We start from the raw sequence: 24680 nt of genomic DNA, 5'->3' as shown, positions 1-24680 counted from the left end.
GCACTGGGTTTGGTTTTTTGTTTGTTTGTTTGTTTTCTTTCTGAATTGGTGCCCTGGTGTCGTGGTACTTAATAGCTCAACTGCTAACCAAAAGGTCAACAATATGAATCCACCAGCTGCTCCCTGGCAACCCTATGGAGCAGTTCTACTCTGTCTTGTAGGGTCACTATGAGTCGGAATCATCTCAATGGCAATGGGTTTGGTTTCAGTTTTGGTCGTTCTGTTGAACATCCTAATGATGAAATCTTAAAATCCCTGAAAATTCAAATCCAACATCAACCAGGAAGACACATTTATTCCTAACCTTCCACGAGTGCATTTCAGAACTGTATATTCCACTAAAAGATATACTATATCATGATTGAATAGTTTCCTACATGAAACAAACAGGAAAAATGAGTGAAAAACTTTTAAAAGTTTAAGGTTTAGGAAGATATTCATTAATTTACCCATTCAACAAGCAATCCTTACTTTCCTACTATGTATAAGATACGTGGTGGTGCTGGGAATACAGGCAATTAATTTGGAGAAGAAAAATTCTTTATGACAATCTCTCTGCTCCACCCAGATTTCTTTTTTGTTTAACAAATATGTAATGGGCACAATTACTGAATTATTTCTATGCCAGTGAATTTTCAATTTGCATAACTCATTTACTTGCTGAGATGGCCAAAAAAAGGGGGGGGGCACTGTATTTCAGTGGAGAGAGTGAACTTTTCAACTGCAACAGCCTATAAAAGGTTGACTTTTCTGCCTTACTGACACTGCTTCTTCTTCACAGATTGTTGCTTCTTGGGCTGTAGATTTCCCCAGGAACACCATGTCACTCTCAGTGCGCACCTATGGGCCATCCCAGCGGCTGTCCTCCCAGAGTGGGACAGCAGGCAGAGTCAGGGGCGTGTCTACTTCCAGTGCTGGAAGCATCTATGGGGGAAGCATCTTTGGCTTTGGAGGCAGTTGTGGGGGAGGCTTTTCTGCTGCTTCCATGTTTGGCTCTAGCTCTGGCTTCGGTGGTGGTTCTGCATGTTCCTTTGCAGGAGGACTGGGCACTGGTTATGGAGGGTCCCTGGGGGGTGGCTTTGGAGGCCTGGGGGCTGGCTTTGGGGTAAGCTCAGGAGGTGGTTCCATAGGTATTCTCTCTGGCAACGATGGAGGCCTTCTTTCTAGATCAGAAAAGGAAACCATGCAAAATCTTAATGACAGATTGGCTTCCTATCTGGATAAGGTTCGAGCTCTAGAAGAGGCTAATACTGAGCTAGAAAACAAAATTCGAGAATGGTACGAAACACGAGGGTCTGGGATTGGAGACCCCAGGTCACAGAGTGATTACAGTAAATATTATACATTGATTGAAGACCTCAGGAATAAGGTAAGAATATGTTTTTCAGAGGACCTTCGGGAATTATTTTTTACCTTTAGTTTTTACTACTACAATATTTTACAGTGATAATCACTTAAAACTTAAGAGATATTTTTTAGTTTGATTGTATTGAGCAACGATCATTTCAAGATGTGTCATTCCATTTTATCACTTTCCATAAAGTGACTGTATTTCTACTACTGTTTTTTGTAGGAAATGTGTTTCTTAATTTTTTAATAATATTTTATAAATGTATTTTCTTAGAAAAAAATAAAACTGCCTTAAGCCCATTACCATCGATTCCGACTCACAGTGACCCTATAGGACAGAGTAGAACTGTCCCATTGGGTTTCCAAGGAGTGACTGGTGGATTCGAATTGCCAACATTTTGGTTAGCAACAGAGCTGTTAACCACTGTGCCACCAGGGCTCCGAAACTGCCTTAGCATTTTAAAGTCACCTAAAAACCTTTCTGTCAAATAACCTATGTTAATATTTTAGGGTCTCATTTTATTTTGTGTGTCTCCCCCTATTTTGCCAGATCATTTCTGCCAATGTTGGAAATGCCCAGCTCATCCTGCAGATCGACAATGCGAGACTGGCTGCTGAGGACTTCAGAATGAAGTGAGTAAAAGAAAAGAAAAGCTGACAATAATTGATATCCTGCCATTTCTTCTTATTCCCTCTTTTCCTGCCTTTGTTGATGGTACATATTTCAACCCTTCTGAAGTCCACGTGCTCTATACATTTAGTGTTTTGGCAATTCACATAGGTCATTCTAGAATGTAATTAGATTTTAACTCAAGTCACATTTAAGACCTGAAGCTGTAAGTTGCTTAAACCTAGGGCTATGGATCACTGTATTTGTAATTTGCCATTGACTCATGATGTGACGTAAGTCTACCAATATCCTCTATCTCAACTTTCCATGTATCAAAATGAATTAATAATGTTTTTGCCTGGGGGCTAAATAAAACAATTATTTTCCTGATGACATTTATAACTAAAATATTAACCACATACTTATTTTTGTATTTCCCTTTTCTTCCCCATACCCTAAACTCCCTGGCATAAGGAAGAAATACTAATTTTCTTTTTGCTCCACAAAATTTCCACAGGAAGTTGCTGTGGTAATGGTCCTGAACCTTTTAAATCTAGGTAAAAGCTAACAAAGTATTTATTAATGTTTTAAGTTAAATCATAAAAGCTAAGCGAAAAGGCAAATGATTATTTTATTTTCAGTTGCTTTCAGGATGCCGTCAGAAACCTCACCTAGAGAGGGGCTGCTAGGTTGATAGCCACAGCAGCCACCAAAGGGGAATTTGTCCCCTTGGGATGCAGTGCTGTTGGGTTCTCTCCAAATGAGCAGTAAGCTATCATTAAAAAAGGGAAAAAGTTAAAAAAGCAAAAAATACATTGCAATGCTGCTATTTTTAAATAGTTGCACAAATTTATGCATAAAATAGCCCTGAAGCTGTCAGGGACTTTGTTCACATGGTTGTGTTGATTCCCTGAACTGTCTTATATTTGGTTTCCAGGTATGAGAACGAGCTGGCCCTGTGCCAGAGTGTGGAGGCGGACATCAACGGCCTGCGCAGGGTGCTGGATGAGCTGACCCTGGCCAGAGCTGACCTGGAGATGCAGATCGAGAGTCTGAATGAAGAGCTGGCCTACCTGAAGAAGAACCACGAGGAGGTCAGCCAGAAAGAGTAGCATTTCTAGGCTGATATTTTTCTCCTAGGCCCAAAAAATACAATTTCAAATTTACAAATCTCAAGTTAGAACAAATTCGGAGGATACTCCATCTCCCGGTTAAACTGGCCACTCGTTTGTTCTGGAGTTCTGGGAGTGTTTGCGCATATATGGCGGTGGTGGTGACGGTCATGGTGGTGGTGACAGTGGTTCCTGTTAGGTTTAACAGATTAGAGGCACTTTTGGATTTTGCAATTTCAGTCATTAGGTAATGACAGTAAGAACTGTAATTGTATTGATTTAGTCATTTTTATTTAATAGTGTATTTTAAAAGTTAAAAACTCAAGTCTGTCAATAACACATGTAATACACAGACACACCATGAAACCCTGCTATACTACAACTAGCTAGCTGGTAAATAGAATGGACATCTACTGTGACCCTGGCAATAGGGCTCTAAAAAGGTTTCTGCAGGACTTTCAATGGCACGAATGGTGTGCAAGCCTAGGTGCTGTTTGCAGTTCTTGGTTTGGCTGCTGCGGTTGAAAGCCTGCAGTGTTGGGTGCAAACACTAGGCCCCTCTACCCTGCAGATGCCCCTCCAAGGGCCAACTTACCCACTACGCGTAGTAGGCACTGCGCCCAGGCCCGTGATAATTTTAGGGGCTGACAAAAACGTTTTAAGTCCTTTGGCTATCAGAAGAAAAACATGAACTTTCAGGTAAAGGAAATGTTTTAATATATTTATTGATATATTCATCTTTATCCCAATCCAGTGGTAAAATATAATTTTTTATGTTGGAAGGTGTCCATGAAGGCAAAGTGCCTAAGCCCCATGAAATTCATAATGCACCCTGGTACTCTTCTGTTTCACTTGATGTCTCCAGGAGCTCCAAAGCTTCCGGGAGGGCAGCCCTGGAGAGGTAAGCGTAGAAATGGACGCCACCCCTGGAGTGGACCTCACCAGGCTCCTCAACGACATGAGGGCGCAGTATGAAGCCATCGCTGAACAGAATCGGAAGGATGCGGAAGCCTGGTTCACTGAAAAGGTTACACAAACCAAAACAAAAGGCTTTGATACCTTCGCTGTAATATGTCGAGGCTGGAGGGCTGACGTTGCCTGGCCGCCTCTTTCCATTGCAGAGCGGCGAGCTCAGAAAAGAGATCACCACCAACAAGGAGCAGCTTCAGTCCAGCAAGAGTGAGGTCACCGAGCTGAGGCGCACGCTCCAAAACCTGGAGATCGAGCTCCAGTCCCAGCTCGCCACGGTAGGGGTCACGTATAGAGCAGAATCATTTCAACTTCCCAAGGCAATGCTGTCTTCAAAATGTTAGCCCACTTGGCTGTGCACTCCTTTAGTAAATCTGTGTCGTTTCCCTTCCACTGCAGAAGAAATCCCTTGAGGACTCGTTGGCCGAAACCGAGGGCGACTACTGCGGCCAGCTGGACCAGGTGCAGCAGCTCATCGGCTGCCTGGAGGCGCAGCTGCTGCAGGTGCGCACCGACGCCGAGCGCCAGAACGCCGACCACCAGCGGCTGCTGAACGTCAAGGCCCGCCTGGAGCTGGAGATCGAGACCTACCGCCGCCTGCTGGACGGGGAGGTCGAGGGGTAAATCAGATAACCGAAACCAAAATCCAAACCCAGTGCCATCGAGTTGATTCTGGAAGATAACTTCAATTGCAGACTAACAGCCACCCCCTGTCTTGCTGACAAACAGCGGATGCAGTTTTTTGCTGCCATATAAGGATGAGGTTCTCTAAGTTGATTCTAAAAAATAACAAATCTAATAAAGACATGCTTTTTATTTATTAAATCCTCTTTAAAAAAAAAAAAAAAGCTGCTGTGTAGCCGATTCTGACACATAGCGGCCCTATAGGACAGAGTAGAACTACTCCATAGGGCTTCCAAGGAAGGGCTGTTGGATTCAAACTGCTGACCTCTTGGTTAGCAGCCCAGCTCTTAACCACCAGGCTCCATTAAATGCTCTAGGCTTTGCTAAATGTGTTCATCCCCTTGTTTTACCTGATAATCATTTATAAAATGCTGTGATGAACAAAGGCACCAAAGGCAGAGGCATATTGTAAATGAATACCTCCATGTGTAAGAAAATCATGCATTCAATTTTTGACATCAATGGCCCAATGCTAAGAATGCTCAACATCAGACAGCCATCTGAACCATCTCAGAACTTCTGCGGCAAACTTTCCTAAAGTAATAGCAGCCTGGACTAGTGAGAAGAACCCTAGACTATAAACTGAGAAATCTACTTTCTCAGACCAGATCTTCCATTAATTGCAGTATGGGAGCCCAGTTTAGGGATGGTTTAAAACTAAAAGTGCATTGCACCAACTGATTATTCTCAGGGTGCATTGATCATTATTAATCAAGAGATTTGGGTTATCCTCTGGCCACAGTTTTGAGTACCATTCTAATTTTTAGCTCAAATAGCACCCTCTCCTTGTTCCTCCTCATTCCAGAAAGCATCGTATGATGGCATCCTCCCTTGTTTTCTTTACAGTGATGGACTGGATGAAAGTTCACTTGTGACAGGCTCCAAATCTCAGACACAGTCAATTGATTCCTCCAAAGGTAAGCAGATTTCCTAAGAGTCACTTAGAATAAGTCAGAATCACATTTATGAATGATTCGAGCTGTAAGATTTCATTCAATGTTGGAGTGGCAATAATTTCAAGTATATCTGTATTCTCAGCAAGAAAAAATATTTGTGCCATCTTATAAAAATGAGTAGTCTGTACTGTACTAAAAGTTTTGGAACCCGGGGGGAAAAATACGAAGAAGTGTTAGGAGTGTCATAACCAACTTTTAAATGTTTGAGAAGAAAAAATGTTTTCATTTGTACACAACACAACATATTTCATTTCCATTACATAAAACACATTTTTTCAAAAATAGAAAAGTCACTTTTGAAAGTTTAAGTTTCATGGATTATACCAGCCAATACCTAATTTAGATTAAATTAAACAAACCCAATTTTTAGATTAATATTTGAAACACTAACTTTGCAACCTTTTCTTTCATTTTTATCTTTAGACTCAGCCAAAAGCCGAAAAATCAAGACAATTGTGCAAGAGATGGTGAATGGTGAGGTGGTCTCATCCCAAGTTCAGGAAACTGAAGAAGTAATATAAAATTTCACAAGATCTGCCACATGATTGGTTCTTTAGGAACAAGAAATTTACTAGAAATTTCTCCTTTCAGAGTAAGATATCATTCATATTAGCTCAATCTCTATTTTTGTGTTTCATGTTCTTTGGCTTCCCTATTTACTTTGAGTCCTTTTTGTCCTTCTGAAACAATATTCAAATGCAAGTCATGGTGGCCCTGTCAGTCTTTATAAGAAACCAAAATTACCTTTCATCCTTCTGTACTTGGAGTAGTCTTTTAATGAAATTTCTTTTGATGGCCTGTAACTTTTTTTAATCATAGAACTTTGATCAAGTAGTAATGTTTTCATAGAATTCATTTCAATAAAAAATGAATGGTAATAATGTGCAATGTGTACCTTTTTGATTCCAACAATTAATGTCAAAGGCATAGAGCGAGGTTTGTGAAATAATAATAACATAAAATGGCTAAACACTGGAATAAAGATCTCGAGATTGGAGGTTAAGAAGATTCTTTTAAAAGTATTGTCCTTTTTATATCAGCCATCAAGATCGTGACGAAATCATATTGTTCACATACAGTAGACAGCAGTGTTCTGTTTATTTTCTGTTGCGTTTTTAGGTGTCATTGAGCCAGTTCTGACTCATAGCAATCTTTATTTTCTAGCACCTTCATTTGTTCAGTCAAGAAACACTTACGTATCCTACTGTGTTCCAGACACAGTGCTAGACACTCAAAGATGAATAAGATATGGTCCTTGCCTTGAAGAGTTCACAACTGAGAGCTGAGGTTGACATCTGTCAGGAATGGTCACACAGGGTGAACACAAGTTCAAAGAACTACAGACACATGGAGGAAGAAGTAAACAACCTGTCTGAGGGGACAAATGGAAGGCTCCATAAATTAGTCAGAGGAGGGAAAAAAGAAACACTCTGGGAAGAAGAAGGACATGGGAAAAGACACAAGGCTATGAAAGAATATTGCTTGGTCTCCCTTATCAGGCCCAGGGTAGGGTTTCTATGAGGGTGGGTCAGACCACAAAGCAATAACAGAAGTCATGTTCCAGGATTAGGGCAAAGGACAGCCAAAGTCTAAGCCTGAGTAGATGGTTGACAAATTCAAAACCCTAGAGGGGAAATAAGAGCAGCAGTTAATGACTAAGAACCTAGGTTTTGAAACCAGACTGGGTTCAAATCCCAGCTTTTTTTTTTTTTTTTTTTTTAACTTAGCCTCTGTGTGCCACAGTTCCCTGATCTTTAAAACGGAAATGACAGTGATAATAGTACCTACTTCATGGGGTAGATCGTTGGGAAGATTAAATGAGGTAATATGCATCAAGCACTAGGAATAGTCCGTGGCACCTAGAGAGCTCTTGATATTTATGTCCTATTATTATTTACTCTACGGAATCAAAATGGGATGGAGAAACTATGGAACTGAAGAGCGTGGACTGTCAAAGCGAGCAGAAGGGAGAGGAAGGAGTCATGCAAGCCTGGAGGAATTCCAGAATCTAGTGCAGAAGCCCATGGAAGGTTTTTAGGCCATTTTAAACTGACTGGCTTGAGTATTCAGCTTTCTAAAGTCATGCTTCCTTTTTATCTTTTTTTTTTTTAATTAATTTTTATTAAGCTTCAAGTGAACATTTACCATTCCAATCAGTCTGTCACATGTAGGTTTACATACATCTTACTCCCTTCTCCCACTTGCTCTCCCCCTATTGAGTCAGCCCTTTCAGTCTCTCGTTTCGTGCCAATTTTGCCATCTTCCCTCTCTCTCTATCTTCCCATCCCCCCTCCCGTCAAGAGTTGACAACACACTCTCCAGTGTCCACCTGATTTAATTAGCTCACTCTTCATCAGCATCTCTCTCCCCCCCCACTGACCAGTCCTTTTCATGCCTGATGATTTGTCTTCGGGGATGGTTCCTGTCCTGTCTTTTTATCTTTTTTAAATGACTTCCAGCCCTCCACTCATCTCGCTTTATTATACATTGCAGTTCAGCTTTCTGTTTGGCCTTCACTTGCCAGAACACTTCCTAGGATTGCCTTACCTTTCACACCCAAAGAGATTCTCAAGGGCTTTTCCTAAACAGAGTCCATAGCCCCCATGTAATAAACACGTATTTTAAAGTATAATATTAAAGTATAAATTATATATTATATACTTAGAATAAATTATTACTTCCCTGGTGCTCAAAAATGCTGCAGATAGTTATCATTTTAAATAGCATTTGCTTTCCTTACAACTACGTCTGAATAGTGTGAAACTCAGAGGAGGAAGGGGTTTTGCACAACAAAAATCCAGTGGTCGTTTCTTAGTTATCTTAGCTTCTCAGTGTTCCATCCTTTGAAACATTTTCTTCACTGGGCTCCAGAGGTATCACTTCTCTGGGAGCTTCTTCTCAGACTCATCTTTTTTTTTTTTTTCTTTTTTTAAATAGAAATCAAAGTTTATCAGTGGTTACCAGAGGTAGGCAAGAGGGAGGGGGAAATGAAAACACAGTACTTAAGGATCACCAAGCTTCTGTTAAGGGTGACAGAAAAATTCAGGAATGGTGTTGGTCAAGCAACATGATGAACATATTTAATGTCACTGAGCTATAGATGGAAACCCTGGTGGCGTAGTGGTTAAGTGCTGTGGCTGCTAACCAAAGGGTCGGCAGTTCAAATCTGCCAGGCACTCCTTGGAAACTCTATGGGGCAGTTCTATTCTGTCCTATAGGGTCGCTATGTGTCAGAATAGACTTGACGGCACTGGGTTTTTTGGGTTGGAGCTGTAGATATTATTGAAACGGTAAATGTTTTGGTATCTATATATTTACCACAATTAAAAAAAAAAAAGTATGAGACAATTGGGGACATTTGAACACTCTCAATATTTGATGATATCAAGGAATATTTAGATGTGATAATGTTATTGGGGTTATGTTAAAAAAAAATCCAGAGTCCTTCTCTTTTTTTTTTTCACTTTGGTAAGTAGCATCTGGGGTCTCAAAATCTTGTGAGAGCTCTTTTTTATTTTTATTTTTTAATTGTATTTTAAATGAAGGTTTACAGAGCAAATTAGTTTCTCATTAAACAATACACATTGTTTTGTGACATTGGTTGCCAACCCCACAACATGTCACACTCTCCCCCTCGCGATCTTGGGTTCCCCATTACCAGCTTTCCTGTCCCTTCCTGCCTGCTCATCCCTGCCCCTGAGCTCTTTTAGTCTTGTTTTGTTTTATGGGCCTGTCTAACCTTTGCCTGAAGGGTGGACCTCAGGCGTGACTTCAGTACTGAGTACTAGACACAGGGGCCGTACTCTCAGGGTCTCTCCAGTCTCTGTCAGACCAGTAAGTCTGGTCTTTTTTTTGGGAGTTAAAATTTTGTTTTACATTTTTCTGTAGCTGTTTTTGGGCCCCTCTGTTGTGATCCCTGTCAGAGCAGTCGGTAGTGGTAGCCAGGCACCTTCTAATTGTGCTGGATTCAGTCTGGTGGAGGCTGTGGTAGTTGTGCTCCGTTAGTCCTTTGGACTAATCTTCCCCTTGTGTCTTTGGTTTTCTTGATTCTCCCTTACTCTAGACGGGGTGGGACCAATGGAGTATCTTAGATGGCCACTCACAAGCTTCTAAGATCCCAGACCATACTCACCAGATTAGGAATGGTGAACCTTTTCTTCGTAAGATATGTTATGCCAGTTGAGCTAGATGTCCCCCAAGACCATGATCCCCAGGACTCAGCCCAGTAATTTGGTCCCTCAGGGAGTCTGGATGTGTCTATGGAGCTTCCATGACCTTGCCTTGGTCAAATTGTGCTGAATTCCCCAGAATTGTGTACTGTCTTCACTTAAGTTACCACTTATCTATTGTCTAGTGTTTTTCCCTCCCCTTGCCTCCCCTCCCTGATAACCACCAACAATTGTTTCTTTCTGTATGTAAATCTTTTCATGAGTTTTTACAATAGTGGTCTAATACAGTATTTGTCCTTTTGTGATTGACTTATTACGATTGGCATAATGCCCTCCAGATTCATCCACGTTGTGAGATGCTTCACAGATTCATCATTGTTCTTTGCTGTTGCATAGTATTCCATTGTGTGTACGTACCATGGTCTGTTTATCCATTCATCTCTTGACGGGCACTTATGTTGTTTCCATCTTTTTGCTATTGTGAATAATGCTGCAATGAACACAGGTGTGCAGATGTCTATTCAGGTGATGGTTCTTATTTCTCTAGGATATATTCCTAGGAGTGGGATTGCTGGATCTTATGGTATTTCTATTTCTAGGTTTTTAAGGAAGCACCATATCACTTTCCAAAATGGAAAGTGATTCCATTTTGCATTCCCACCAGCAGTGCATAGGAGTTCCAAGCTCCCAACAGCCTCTCCAATATTTGTTATTTTCTGTTTTTGTTTTATTATTATTACTTGTCCCAGTAATGTTGGGGTGAGACGGCATCTCATCGCAGTTTTGATTTGCATTTCTCTAATGGCTGGTGATCTCAAGTATTTCTTCACGTATCTTTTACCTGCCAAATGTCTTCTTTGATGAAGTGTCTGTTCATATCCTTTGCCCATTTTTAAATTGGATTATTTGTCTTTTTGTAGTAGAGGTACTGGATTTTCCTATAGATTTTAGAGATTAGAGCTTTGTCAGATTTGACATAGCCAAAAATTTTTTCCCAGTCTGTAGGTTCTCTTTTTACTCTTTTCATGAAGTCTTTTGATGAGCATAAATGTTTAATTTTTAGAAGCTCTCCATTATCTAGCTTATCTTCTGGTGTTTGTGTATTGTTAGTTATGGTTTGTATGCTGTTTATGCTGTGTATTAGGGCCTCTAGTGTTGACCTTATTTCTAAGATCATTATAGTTTTTGGTTTTATATTTAGGTCTTTGATCCATTTTGAATTCGTTTTTGTGTATGATGTGAAATATGAGCCCTGTTTCATTTTTTTATAGATGGACATCCAGTTTTGGCAGGACCATTTCTTAAAAAGACTATCTTTTCCCATTTAATGGACTCTGGGCCTTTGTCAAAGATCATGTGACTGTAGGTGGATAGATTTACATCTTGGTTCTTGATTCTGTTCCATTGGTCAATGTGTCTGTCATTGTATCAGCATCAAGATGTTTTGACTACCATAGCTGTATAGTAGGTTCTGAAATCAGGTAGTGCGTGCAAGTTCTCCTACTTTATTCTTTTTCTTCAATAGTGCTTTGCTTATCCAGGGCCTCTTTCCTTTCCATATAAAGTTAATGATTAGTTTTTCCATCTCTTTAAAGAATGCTGTTTGTATTTGGAATGGAATTGCATTGTATTTGTAGATTGCTTTGGGTAGAATTGAAATTTTCATAATGTTGAGTCTACCTATCCACGAACACAGTATGTTTTTCCATTTATGTAGGTCTCGTTTGGTTTTTTGCAGTAATGTTTTGAAGTTTTCTTTGTATAGGTCTTCTAAGTCCCTGGTTAGATTTATTCCTAAGTATTTTGTTTTTTAGGGGCTATTATAAATGGTGTTGCTTTCCTGATTTCTTTTTCATAGTTCTCTTTATTGGTGTATAGGGATCCAATTGATTTTTGTATGTTTATCTTGTATCCTGCTACTCTGCTGAATCTATCAGTTCCAGAAGTCTTCTTGTGGAGTCCTTTGGGTTCTTTATGTATAGTATCATATCATCTGCAAATAGGGTAGTTTTACTTCTTCCTTACCAATTTGGATGCCCTTTTTTTTTTTTTTGTATTAGTTATATAGTGCTGCTGTAACAGAAATACCACAGATGGATGTCTTTAATAAAGAGAAATTTATTTCCTCACACTAAAGTAGGCTAAACGTCCAAATTCAGGGTGTCAGCTCCAGGGGAAAGTTTTCTCTCTCTGTCAGCTCTGGAGAAAGATCCTTGTCTTCAATCTTCCTCTGGTCAAGGAGCTTCTCAGGTGCACGGAACCCAGGTCCGAAGGACATACTCTGCTCCTGCTGCTGCTTTCTCGGTGGTATGAGGTACCCAACTTTCTGCTTGCTTGCCTTTCCTTTTATCTCTTGAGAGATAAAAGGTGGTACAGGCTGCACCCCAGGGAAACTCCCTTTACCTTGGATCAGGGAGGTGACCTGAGTGAGGGTGGTGTTACAATCCCACCCTAATCCTTTTAACATGAAATTACAATCACAAAATGGAGGACAACTACTCAATACTGAGAAGCATGGCCTAACCAAGTTGATACACATATTTGGGGGGGGACATAATTCTATCCATGACACCTTTATTTCTTTTTCTTGCCTTATTGTTCTAGCTAGGACTTCCAGCACAATGTTAAATAGGAATGGTGATAAAGGGCATCCTTGTCTTGTTCCTGTTCTCAAAGGGAATGTTTTCAGCCTCTCTCTGTTAAGAATGCTGCTGGCTGTTGGTTTGGTATAGATGCCCTTCATTATGTTGAGGAATTTCCCTTCTATACCTATTTTATTGAGAGTTTTTATCAGGAATGGGTGTTGGACTTTATTGAATGCCTTTTCTACATCAATTGAGCTCATCCTGTGGTTCTTTCCTTCTGTTTTATTTATGTGGTGGATTTTGTTGATTGACTTTTCTAATGTTGAGCCATCCTTGCATACCTGGTATGAATCCCATTTGGTTTTGATGTATTATTTTTTTTTTATGATGCTGAATTCTATTGGCTACAATTTTTCATCTACATTCATGACAGATTTTGGTCTGTAATTTTCTTTTTTGGGGTTGTCTTTGCCTGGTTTTGGTATCAGGGTTATGCTGACTCATAAAATGAATTCAGAAGTATTCCTTCCTTTTCTATGTTCTGAAATATTTTGAGTAGTACTGATGCAAGCTCTTCTCTGAATGTTTGGTAGAATTCTCCAGTGATGCTGTCTGGGCCAGGAATTTTTTTTTTTTTTTAATTACCTTTTCAAACCCTTCTCTTGATATGAGTCTGTTCAGATTTTTTATCTCAGTTTCTGTTAGTGTATATAGGTAGGGTGTTTCTAGAAATATGTCCATTTCCCCTAGGTTTTAAAATTTGTCAGAGTGTAGTTTTTCATAGTACTCTGTTATGATCCTTTTTATTTCAGTTGGGTCTGTTGTAATATTCCCCCCTTTCATTTCTTATTTGGATTATTTATTTGCATCCTCTCTTGTTTTTGTCAATTTAGCCAATGGTTTGTCAATCTTGTTGATCCTTTCAAAGAACCAACTTTTGGTTTCGTTGATTCTTTCTATTGTTTTTCTATTCTCTATTTCATTTATTTCTACTCTGATCTTTATTATTTCCTTTCTTCTGGTGACTGTGGGCTTCTTTGGCTGTCCTCTTTCTATTTGCTTGGGTAGCTAATGTTTCAATTTTGTCCCTTTCTTCTTTTTTGATATGTGTGTCTATTGCTAAAATTAACCTCTGAACACTGCCTTTGCTGTGTCCCAAAAGTTTTGGTATGATGTGTTTTCATTTTTGTTTGATTTTAGGAATTTTTTTATTCCATCTTTGATTTCTTCTAATACTCAGTAGTGGTTTTTAAGCAAGGTTTTATTCAGTTTCCATGTATTTGGGTTTTTTTTTCTTTTTCTTGCTCTTCCTGTTATTAATTTCTACCTTTATGGTGTTATGATCAGAGAAGACGCTTTGTATTATCTAAATATTTTGAATTTTGTTGAGGGTTGCTTTGTGGTCTAAGACGGGTCTATTCTGGAGAACACTCCATGTGTGTTGGAAAAGAATGTGCACTTTGCTGCTGTACGGTGTTCTATATATGTCTATGAGGTCAAGTTGGTTGATTGTGGCCTTTAGATCTTCTGTATCTTTGTTGAGTTTCTTTCTAAATGTTCTGTCCTTTATCGAGAGTGGTGTGTTGAAGCGTCCTACTATTTTTGCAGAACTCTCAATTTCTCTTTTCAGCGCTGTTAGAGTTTGTTTTATGTATTTTCGGAACCTTGTCATTGGGTGTATAGATATTTATTATTATTACGTCTTCATGGTGGATTGTCTCTTTAATCATTATATAATGTCTTTCTTTGTCTTTTATGGTGGATTTTGTTTTAAAGTCTATTTTATCTGAGATTAGTATTGCCACTCCTGCTCTTGTTTGATTGCTGTTTGCTTAATATATTTTTTCCATCTTTTGATTTTTAATATATTTATGTCTTTGTTTCTCAGGTGTGTCTCTTGTGGACAGCATATTGATGGCTCCTGTTTTTTTTTTTTTCAATTGTACTCTAGATGAAGGCTTACAGAGCAAATTAGTTTTTTCACTACACATATATTAATATATGTACTGTTTTGAGACATTAGTTTTCAACTCCACAACATGTCAATACTCTCCCTTTCTTAAACTTGGGTTCCCCGTGAACAACTTTCTTCCCCACCCACCCCCACCCCCACCGCCTTCTCAACCTAGTCCCTGGCTGCTGTGCCCATTTAGTCTTGTTTTGTTTTATGGGCCTGTCTAATCTTTTGCTGAAGGGTGAACCTCAGGAGTGATTTCATTACTGAGCTATAAGGGTGTCCGGGGGCCATACTCTCAGGGTTTCTCCAGTCTCTGTCAGACTGATTAGTCTGGTCTTTTTTTGTGAGTTAAAATTTTGTTCTACATTTTTCTCCCGCACCATCTGGGACCCTCTATTGTGATCCCTGTCACAGCAGTAAGTGGTGGTAGCCAGGCACCATCTAGTTGTGCTGGATTCAGTCTGGTGTAGGCTGTAGTAGTTCAGGTTCATTAATTCTTTGGACTAATCTTCCCTTGTATCCTTGATTTTCTTCATTCTCCCTTGCTCCTGACGGAGTGAGACCAGTGGCAAGTATCCTAGATGACCGCTCACGAGCTTTCAAGACCCCAGACATTACTCATCAAAGTGGAATGTAGAACATTTTCTTTATAAACTATGTTATGCCAATTGAGCTAGATGTTCCCTGAGACCATGGTCCCCAGGTCTCAGCACAGTAATTTGGTCCCTCAGAAAGTTTGCATGTGTCTATGGAGCTTCTGTGACCTTGCCTTGGACAAGCTGCACTGGCTTAATGAGTCCTGTTTTTTTATCCATTCTGTCGCTCTCTGCCTCTTTATGGGTGCATTTAAGCCATTTACATTCAGTATGATTACTGAAAAAAAGTATGAGCTTATTGCTGTCATTTTGTAGTTTTTTTTTTTTTTGTGGTGCTGACATTTTCTTTGCTCCTCTTACTCTTCTGTGCTGAATTCCTTTTGTTTGTGGATTTTTTGTTTTTGTTTCTTTAGTTTTTGTAGATTATGTGTTTACTGAGACTTTATGTTTTTCTTCTTTATTTTGACGAATAGATTTATTAACTTTCTTTGTGGTTACCTTGAAATTTACCCTTCTCTTCCTAAGTTTAAGCCTCTCTTTTATTAATAACACCTTGACTTCTTCTCCATTTGGGAGTTCTATACTTGTACTGTTTATTACCTCTTTTATTATTCTGACATTGTTGTCATTTACAGATTGACCCCTCTGGTTCCCTGCTGTAAATTTTTTAGTTTTGTTTTATCTTTGAGAGTTCATTATCTAGGTTGGTATCTGGCTAATGCTGTCATATGCACTAGATTCAGGTTGTTGTCTGATGCTGTTGGTTCTCTAACCAAAGGACTCCCTTTTATAATTCTTATAAGTTTGGTTTGGTTTAAATATATTCCCTTAATTTCTGTTTATCTGGAAATGTCCTAATTTCGCCATCATATTTGAGCAAGAGTTTTGCAGGATATATTATTCTGGGTTGGCAGTTTTTTTTCTTTCAAGATTTTATATATGTCAGCCCATTTTGCCTTCTTGCCTGCATGGTTTCTGCCAAGTAATCACAGCTTCGTCTTATTGTTTCCCCTTTGTATGTGACTTTTTGTTTTTCTCAAGATGCTCTCAGGATTCCTTGCCTTTTTTTTTTTTTGCTAGTGTGATTATGATACGTCTTGGTGTTTTTCTTTTGGGGACTATCCTATATGGGGTTCGTTGAGCTTCTTGAGTGGTCAGCTTTTCATCTTTCAAGGTATTAGGGAAGTTTTCTGTCAACAAATCTTCAATGATCCTCTCTGTGTTTTCCATTTTCTTCCCCCATTCTGGAACTTTGATCACTCGCAAATTTTTACTTTTGATTGTATCCCACATCATTCTCAAGGTTTCTTCACTTTTCTTCATTCTTTTCTGTGATTTTTCCTCAAACAAAGTAGTATCCAAGGATTTGTCTTCAATTTTGCTGATCCTGTCTTTCGTTGTTTCAAATTTGCTCCTAAAATCTTCTATTGCACTATCCATTTCTGAAATCTTGTTCACCTTTTGGATTTCTAATTGCTGTAATTTTGTATGATTTCTAGTTGTCAGTTTATTTCGACATTTTTGTTCCTGTATTATTTTCCTGACTTCTTCCATCATTTTGTCTCTCTTTTCCATCATTTTATCAGACTCATCTTCTCGATCTCTGAATGTTGGAGTACTCCAAGGCTCAATCCTTTTGTCTTCTCTAAATTCACTCCCTAGGTGATCTCATCTAATCCCATGGCTTTAAATACCATCTATTTATTGATTGCTTCTGGCTGTAGTCTCCGAGATGGCCCCTGATGATCCTTACCTCCTGGCATGCATGCCCTTGTGCAGTTCCCTGAATAGAACTGACCTGTATGATCAACAATATACTGAAAAAGTGAGGGTGTGTGGCCTTCAAGGGTAGGTCACAAAAGCATTTCAGTTCTGCCTTGCTCTCTCAGATTATTCACTCTAGGATATATCAGCTGCCCTCAAATTATACTATGGGGTGACAATCTCCCTGGAAAAAATCAGTGCTTTTACAAAATTTCCTAGTGAAGCTTCAATGGCCAGAATTTTGTGGAACATCCAGCAAGTCCAGAATAACAGTCCTTTTCTGATAAAGTTTCAGTCAGAATATCCTAGTCTTCACTATGCAGAGATTTCTTTATAATCTCTATTCTTATAACCTAAATTCACTTTGCCCTATTTTCACTGCCAAGAAATGCAGTTCATTCAGCATCCTAATCACGAAATTACAGCTCTCATTCACCAGATCATCAACTCTAATTCAACACAGACATGAAAGGTCCTTTTAGACTCCGCATTCAGAGAACTGCAGAAGAAGGAGATGTATTTAAGGAAAATAACTTGTAAAACAAAACCTGAGCAAAAGGTCAGACAGCAAATGAGCACATTTTTTATGATTATTTTCAAAATCTAACGTTTCATAAATTTAAAATTTTAGTTTTATATGTTGTGTGTATAAGCTACAAAAAGGTCTGGAAAATATACACTGAGCTGTTAGTAGTAGTTCTCTCTTAGGGATTAGAAAAGGGTTTGGAGAATATTTTCCTTCTTCTTTTGTACTTCTTTAAAATGTTTAATAAACAGCATGTATGACTCTGATAGGGCCCTAGGAGCACAATAGTTAAGAGCTGGGCTGCTTACCAAAAGGTCAGCAGTTTGAACCCCCTAACCGCCCCTTGGAAACCCTATAAGGCAGTTCTCCTCCATCCTGTAGGGTCAGTATGAGTCGGAATCGACTCAATGACAACAGATTTTGTGACTCTGATAATCAGAAAAATATGGATTTTAATTATTCAAAACACATGGATTGCAAACAAGTCACAGTAGAGAGGGATGCACCTAGAAAACAATCCTAGGTTACCGCAGCAGTCACCTCTTTAGGCTTTGTAAGAGTGACACCTACTGGAAACTCAGGAAATGAACTTTGAAAAACTATGATCAAGTCACTTGAGATGTGTTCAATACTAGACAGTTTAGTGGAGGGCGGAAAACAGGGAAGGAGAGATGAGGAAAATAAAAGCTTTTTTTTTTTTTTTAAAGTATCAAGATTAAAACTTGCTTACTTAAGTATAAGAGATATTAGTTTCCAGAAAATCCACCAGTGAGAAGGCACATGCTACAGGGCATAAAAAAGAAAGCTAGTACAATGAGAATTCATCTCACTCCAACAAGGCTGAGATTAATCCAAAACACACAAAATAATAAATGTTGGAGAGGCTGTGGAGAGACTGGAACACTTCTACACTGCTGGTGGGAATGTCAAATGGTACAACCACTTTGGAAATCGATTTGGCGCTTCCTTAAAAAGCTAGAAAATAGAACTACCATACGATCCAGCAATCCCACTCCTCGAAATATATCCTAGAGAAATAAGAGCCTTTGCACAAACAGATATATGCACACCCATGTTCATTGCAGCACTGTTTACAATAGCAAAAAGATGGAAGCAACCAAAGTGCTCATCAACGGATGAATGGATAAATAAATTATGGTATATTTACACAATGGAATACTACGCATCGATAAAGAACAGTGATGAATCTGTGAAACATTTCATAACATGGAGGAACCTGGAAGGCATTATGCTGAGTGAAATTAGTCAGTTGCAAAAGGACAAATATTGTGTAAGACCACTATTACAAGAACTTGAGAAATAATTTAAACTGAGAAGAAAACATTCTTTTGTGTTTACGAGAGGGGGGAAGGAGGGAGGGTAGAAGAGGGGTATTCACTAATTAGTAGATAAGAATTACTTTAGGTGAAGGAAAAGACAACACACAATACAGGGGAGGTCAGCACAATTGGACTAAACCAAAAGAAAGAAGTTTCCTGAATAAACTGAATGCTTCGAAGGCCAGCGTAGCAGGGGCAGGGGTTTGGGGTCCATGGTTTCAGGGGACATCTACGTCAATCGGCATAATAAAACCTATTAAGAAAACATTCTGCATCCCACTTTGAAGAGTGGCATCTGGGGTCTTAAATGCTAGCAGGTGGCCACCTAAAATGCATCAATGAGTCTTAACCGACCTGGATCAAAGGAGAATGAAGAACACCAAGAACACAAGGTAATTACAAGCCCAAGAGACAGAAAGGCCACATGAACCAGAAACTACATCATCCTGAGACCAGAAGAACCAGATGGTGCCTGGCTACAACCCAGGACTGCCCTGACAGGGAACACAACAGAGAACCCCTGAGGGAGCAGGAAAGCAGTGGAATGCCGACCCCAAATTCTCATAAGGACTTAATGGTCTGACTGAGACTGGAAGGACCTCGGTGGTCATGGCCCCCAGACCTGTTGGCCCAGGACAGGAACCATTCCCGAAGTCAACTCCTCAGACATGGATTGGACTGGACAATGGGATGGAGAGGGATGCTGGTGAGGAGTGAGCTTCTTGGATCAGGTGGACACTTGAGACTATGTTGGCATCGCCTACATGGAGGGGAGATAAGAGGGTAGTGGGGGTTAGAAACTGGCAAAATGGACACGAAAAGAGAGAGTGGAGGGAGGGAGTGGGCTGTCTTATTAGGGGGAGAGTAATTGGGAGTATGCAGCAAGGTGTATTACTTTGCTATATACTCCCAATTTTTTTGGTTGTAGCAAGGTGTAAGTTTTTGCGTGAGAGACTGACTTGATTTGTAAACTTTCACTTAAAGCACAATAAAAATTATTTAAAAAAAAAAGAAAGAAAGAAAGCTAGTAGTTATTTAAGAGTTTAGAGCATCAGACAGTCAATCTGAACTACTCAGGATTTTAAAAATGTACGATGCTCAAATATAAAATGAAAAATGTACTTAAATATTCGAGTAAATGGCTTTTTATGGGGTAGTAAATGTTTCTCGGAGCCCTGGTGGCACAGTGGTTACAAGCTCAGCTGCTCACTGCAAAAGGTCAGCAGTTCAAATTCATCAGCCACTCCTTGGAAACCCTGTGGGGCAGTTCTACTCTGCCTTATAAGGTCTCTATGAGTCAGAATCGACTTGACGATAGTGGGTTTATTTATTTATTTTTTAATGTTTCTTAAATCTTGGAACTGTATCTAAGATTTGAATGTCATTGTTTCATATTAGTATCATAAACTCAAAATGAAACCAAAAAAAAGGGTAGTGTCCTAATCTAATTGATCCTCTTCATGACTCCAGCTTTCTAAGAGCTATGGCTGTCTATCAGCAATATATTTATAAAAGGATTTATTATGACCAGAATTAGTGGTTAAGAATTAAGCACCTGGTGAATAAACAGACTGTGCCACATCCATACAGTAGAATATTACCTGGCAATACAAAGGATGGGACTACTGACACCAACACCATGGATGAATTTCCAACCACCATGCTGAGCAAAAGAAGCCAGACACGAAAGAACACATACTGTATGATTCCATTTACATGGAACCCCAGGGAAAACAAATTTAATCTGTAGTGAAACGAAAAAGATCAGTGGTTGCCTGGGCTGAAGGAGTTGGAGAAGTGGAGATTAACTGAGAAGGGGTAAAAGAGAAGCTTTAAACCCAAAACCCAAACCCACTGCTGTGGAGTCGATTACGACATGATGACCCCATGTATTACAGAGTACAACTCCCCCATAGGGTTTTCTTGGCTGTAATCTTTTCAGAAGCAGACCACCAGACCTTCCTGTTGGGTGGGTTCAAACCACTAACCTTTGGATTAGTAGCCAGATGCAGTTTGCAGCACTCATAGACCTTAAAAAAAAGGTTTGTTGTTGTTGGTGCCTTTGAGTAGATTCCAACTCATAACGACCCCACGTAGAACTGCCCCATAGGGCCTTCTTGGCTGTAATCAAGGGTGATAAAAACGTTCTATATCTTGTGCTGATGGTTAAACCAAAAAAATCAAACCCATTACTGTCTATTTCGACTTACAGCAACTCTATAGGACACAGTAGAACTGCCCCCATAGGGTTTCCAAAGAGCGGCTAGTGGATTCAAACAGCCAAACTTTTGGTTAGCAGCCAAATACTTAACTACTGTGCCACCAGGGCTTACATGGGTGTATTGACTCTTCAAACTGTACACACTTTATTGTATGTAAACATACTTCGATAAAGTTGATTTTAAAACAATAGCTACTTAATAGTCGCTCTTCCTGACAATGCTGTTGGAAGCAAAGAGGCATAATCAGTGGTGTGCTGGAGGAGGTTTGCACCTGCTCTCAAAGTACGAACTGATAAATATTCAAGTGTTTCATGAGCTGGCTGCTAAATCATTGGTAGCTTGAAATTGGCCATGACGGGAATTGGCAAACACTGCAATTTCCATCATGGCGAACTCAGAACCGGTTTACCGGCACATCATCGAGCACAATGGTTAATGCGGGTTGAGAGGCCGATTGCCTGGATTTGGGTTCCAGCTCTGCCAAGTTCTGGTGGTTTTACTTACCCTTATGTTTTTCAGCTCTCGGATCTGTAAAATCAGGACAATAATAGTACCTACCTCACCTGTGGCACATATTTGTTGTTGGTAAGTGCTGTCAAGTCAGTTCTGACTCATAGAGACCCTACGTACAACAGAACAAAACACTGCCCAGTCCTTCACCATCCTCACAATTCTTCCTATGTTTGAGCCCATCGTTGTAGTCACTGCGTCAATCCATCTCATTGAGGGTCTTCCTCTTTTTTGCTGACCCTCTACATTATCAAGCCTGATGTCCTTCTCCAGGGACTGGTCCCTCCTGATAAGAAGTCCAAAGTACGCAAGATGAAGTCTTGCCATACTTGCTTCTAAGGAGCATTCTGGCTGTACTTCTTCCAAGACAGATTTATTTGTTCTTCTTGTAGTCCATGGTATATTCAATATTTTTTGCCAACACTATAATTCAAATGCATCAATTCTTCTTTGGTCTTCTTATTCATTGTCCAGCTTTCACGTGCATGTGAGGTAATTGCAAATACCATGGCTTGGGTCAGGAGCACCTTAGTCCTCAAGGTGACATCTTTGCATTTTAACACTTTAAAGTGGTCTTTCGGAGCAGGGGAGCCCTGGTGATTAGGAGCTATGACTGCTAACCAAAACGCTGGCAGTTCAAATCCACCAGCCACTCCTTAGAAACCCTATGAGGCAGTTCTACTCTGTTCTTTAGGGTCACTATGAGTCCGAATCAACCTGGAGGCAACGTTTTTTTGGTTTGCAGCAGATGTGCCCAATGCATTATGTCATTTGATTTCCTGATCACTGCTTCCACGGGCATTGATTGTGAATTCAAGTAAAATGAAATCCTTGACAACTTCAATATTTTCTCAGACAACTGCAAATCTGAAAGATAAATAGGCAGTATTCTTTTTCATTTGAAATATTTCTCCTTAGCTGACTGCTAAGAGCTCAAGCTTTCTCATCTGACACATGGGGGGAAATAATACTTACACTTCCTACATCATAAGCTATTGTGAGCATCCAAAAAAGCCTATTTCTGTGAAAGAGCACTGTAAGCCATAAAGCACTTCAGAACTGTAAGATGCTAGTGTTAATGTAGCTGCTGAAATTAAAGGGGGAAGAATTCTGCAAGTAAATCTAGGGTACATAAAACAGACTGAGGAAAACCTTAGCACTCTTAGGGATTAACACTCAGTTTAAGAATTTTTTTTTTCTTCCTAAACCAACATAGTATAACAGCAAAATCCAGAACAACTACAATGCATATATTTCTAAAGAAATGCAAGTTTTTTAAATTATGAAAACAAATATACAATTTAGAAGCACCTTTAAATAAACCATGCTGAAGAAACAGTCCACAGAGAGGCAGTGAGGTCTAATAGACAGATAAAAAAAAAAATAGACAGATAAAAAACAGACACTAGATGGTATTTCAGGCTTCACTCAGTGAGTCATTATTTTGCTCAGAACAAGTTACTCAACTTGGGATGACTCACCTTTTATAAAAAGACTATAATAATATCACTATAATGACATTAGTCCAGCATTTTGGAAGCCTCATGAAAAACATCATAAACACAGGACACTGTGAACTTGGTCAGTCAGAATATGTTCATTTTAGTTATCAACTTGGAATCCACCTGGATGACAGAGTTAATTTTTTGTATTAAACTTCCCCATCTTATCTAATGAATGACTGAGTAGGCTGATAAAGAGTAAGATAAATTTTCTTCATTGTTTTTTAAAAAAACAAACAAATACAATCAGCATCCAGTCAAGAGATAATCCTGGAACATAAACTGCAGAATCTGATCTGGGCTAATAGAAAATTCATCAGGGGTGTTATAGATAAAGCAGTACAAAGAGGTCTAGTTTTCCTAATCAGAGGCTGGTGGTAGGAAGTCCTGAGAGTTGGGTGGTGGATATAAATAAAGGTGGGAGAATTTAACTCAGTTCCCCCACTGGAGTCTTCAATGGAACATCTCTCTCCCCTACGTGACTCTGGAAGGTGTTTTTACAGCTTAGAGCTAGAAAGAGAGGGAAGGGCTGAATGCTAGCCAGTGGGAAGATGAGAATGGCTCTAGGGGAAGGTAGGTGTCAGCAGGGAGGAGTATCCAATGAATGTTTTAGTCACCATCATCATTATTTGTCACCTCCAGGGTACACAGTGAACAATTACATGACAGAGATTTTATTTCTGAGGAATTAAAGGACAATATAATACTGTAATTCCCAGGATATAAAGCTAAAGTGGCAGGCTACACAATTATTTGCTGATTTATCCAGAGGACAGTTTTTTTAGCTGCATTTTCTAAAAATTTACACCCTGAAAACCTACTCATATAAAGCTGTGTTAAAAAGAAAACACAGTATGTATCATAAAACACTTGCTATGTACCCAATATATTCAAACAGCTTATAACATTATGGTAACTTATCTCTGAATCACAAACCTGTTTAGGATCTTTACGGGTCATTTGATTTATGTTTGGTTTGGTCAGAAAAATACCAAATAAGAAAACATTATTTTTGACAGATTTATGGATTTCAGTCAAATTGACCTTTAGTTAAACAATTCATGGAAAGTTATTCCATCGTCAATGTTGGTCTCACAATCCTTCAGTTGGAGCTTTTCAGGGTCAAGCTCCACATTTCCTGAATCCATTTTTTCATTCAAGAAATATTCTAAGCATATCCTAGCCACAATCTGGCATTTTACCTCCTAAATATCTATGACCTAATTATTTTTCTCCATCTCCACCATCATCACCCTGGTCCAGGCTACCATTTATCATCTCTCGCCTGGATGATCACATAGCTTCCACTTTTACCTCCCACCATTCCATTCTCTCCACCACAACTGCAGGAATCTTCTTGGAAACACAAACTTGATCCTTTTACCCCATCAAAGGCTCCATATTTTCCTTCGAATAAAAACCCAAAACCCATAAGCTCAGCCTCCCTCTTCAGCCTCAAATTTTTTGCCTCCCCTTCCTCTTTTCATGAACGCTTACTGGCCTCGTTTGGCTTCTCTAACACCCTGCTTCTTCCCAGTCCAGCACCTTCCCATAGGCTTTTTCCCTCTGCCTAGAAGGCTCTTCCTCTATTTTGATCTGGCTAACTCCTACTTGCCAGTCAGGTCTTAATTCAAATATCACCTCCTCTGAGAAGCCTTGACCAGACTCTGCACACCCCCACCACCATCAGCAGTAACCACCCCAAGTTCTCCCATTATATGCTTTCATAATATCCTGAAGTTTTCCTTCATAGCTCTTAACACAATTTGTAATTATATATTTATTTGTATGACAACTGAATTAATGAATTAATGTGTTTCTCCCACTG

The 24680-nt window shown here is 39.4% G+C and overlaps 1 protein-coding gene across 1 annotated transcript; it reads left to right on the top strand.

Annotated features, from left to right (window-relative positions):
• The first annotated feature begins 805 nt into the window (after nucleotides 1-805).
• KRT12 (keratin 12) lies at nucleotides 806-6202 on the top strand. Its single transcript, XM_049858821.1, has 8 exons — nucleotides 806-1369; nucleotides 1901-1983; nucleotides 2898-3054; nucleotides 3938-4099; nucleotides 4194-4319; nucleotides 4441-4661; nucleotides 5572-5642; nucleotides 6105-6202. The coding sequence occupies exons 1-8, from the start codon at nucleotides 821-823 to the stop codon at nucleotides 6200-6202; spliced, it is 1467 nt and encodes a 488-aa protein (XP_049714778.1). The 5' UTR covers nucleotides 806-820.
• The last annotated feature ends 18478 nt before the right edge of the window (nucleotides 6203-24680 follow it).

This window comes from Elephas maximus, chromosome 19 (genome assembly GCF_024166365.1).
Source record: "Elephas maximus indicus isolate mEleMax1 chromosome 19, mEleMax1 primary haplotype, whole genome shotgun sequence".
NCBI classification, from domain to species: domain Eukaryota; kingdom Metazoa; phylum Chordata; class Mammalia; order Proboscidea; family Elephantidae; genus Elephas; species Elephas maximus.
This window is presented reverse-complemented; position numbering and strand designations above follow the sequence as displayed.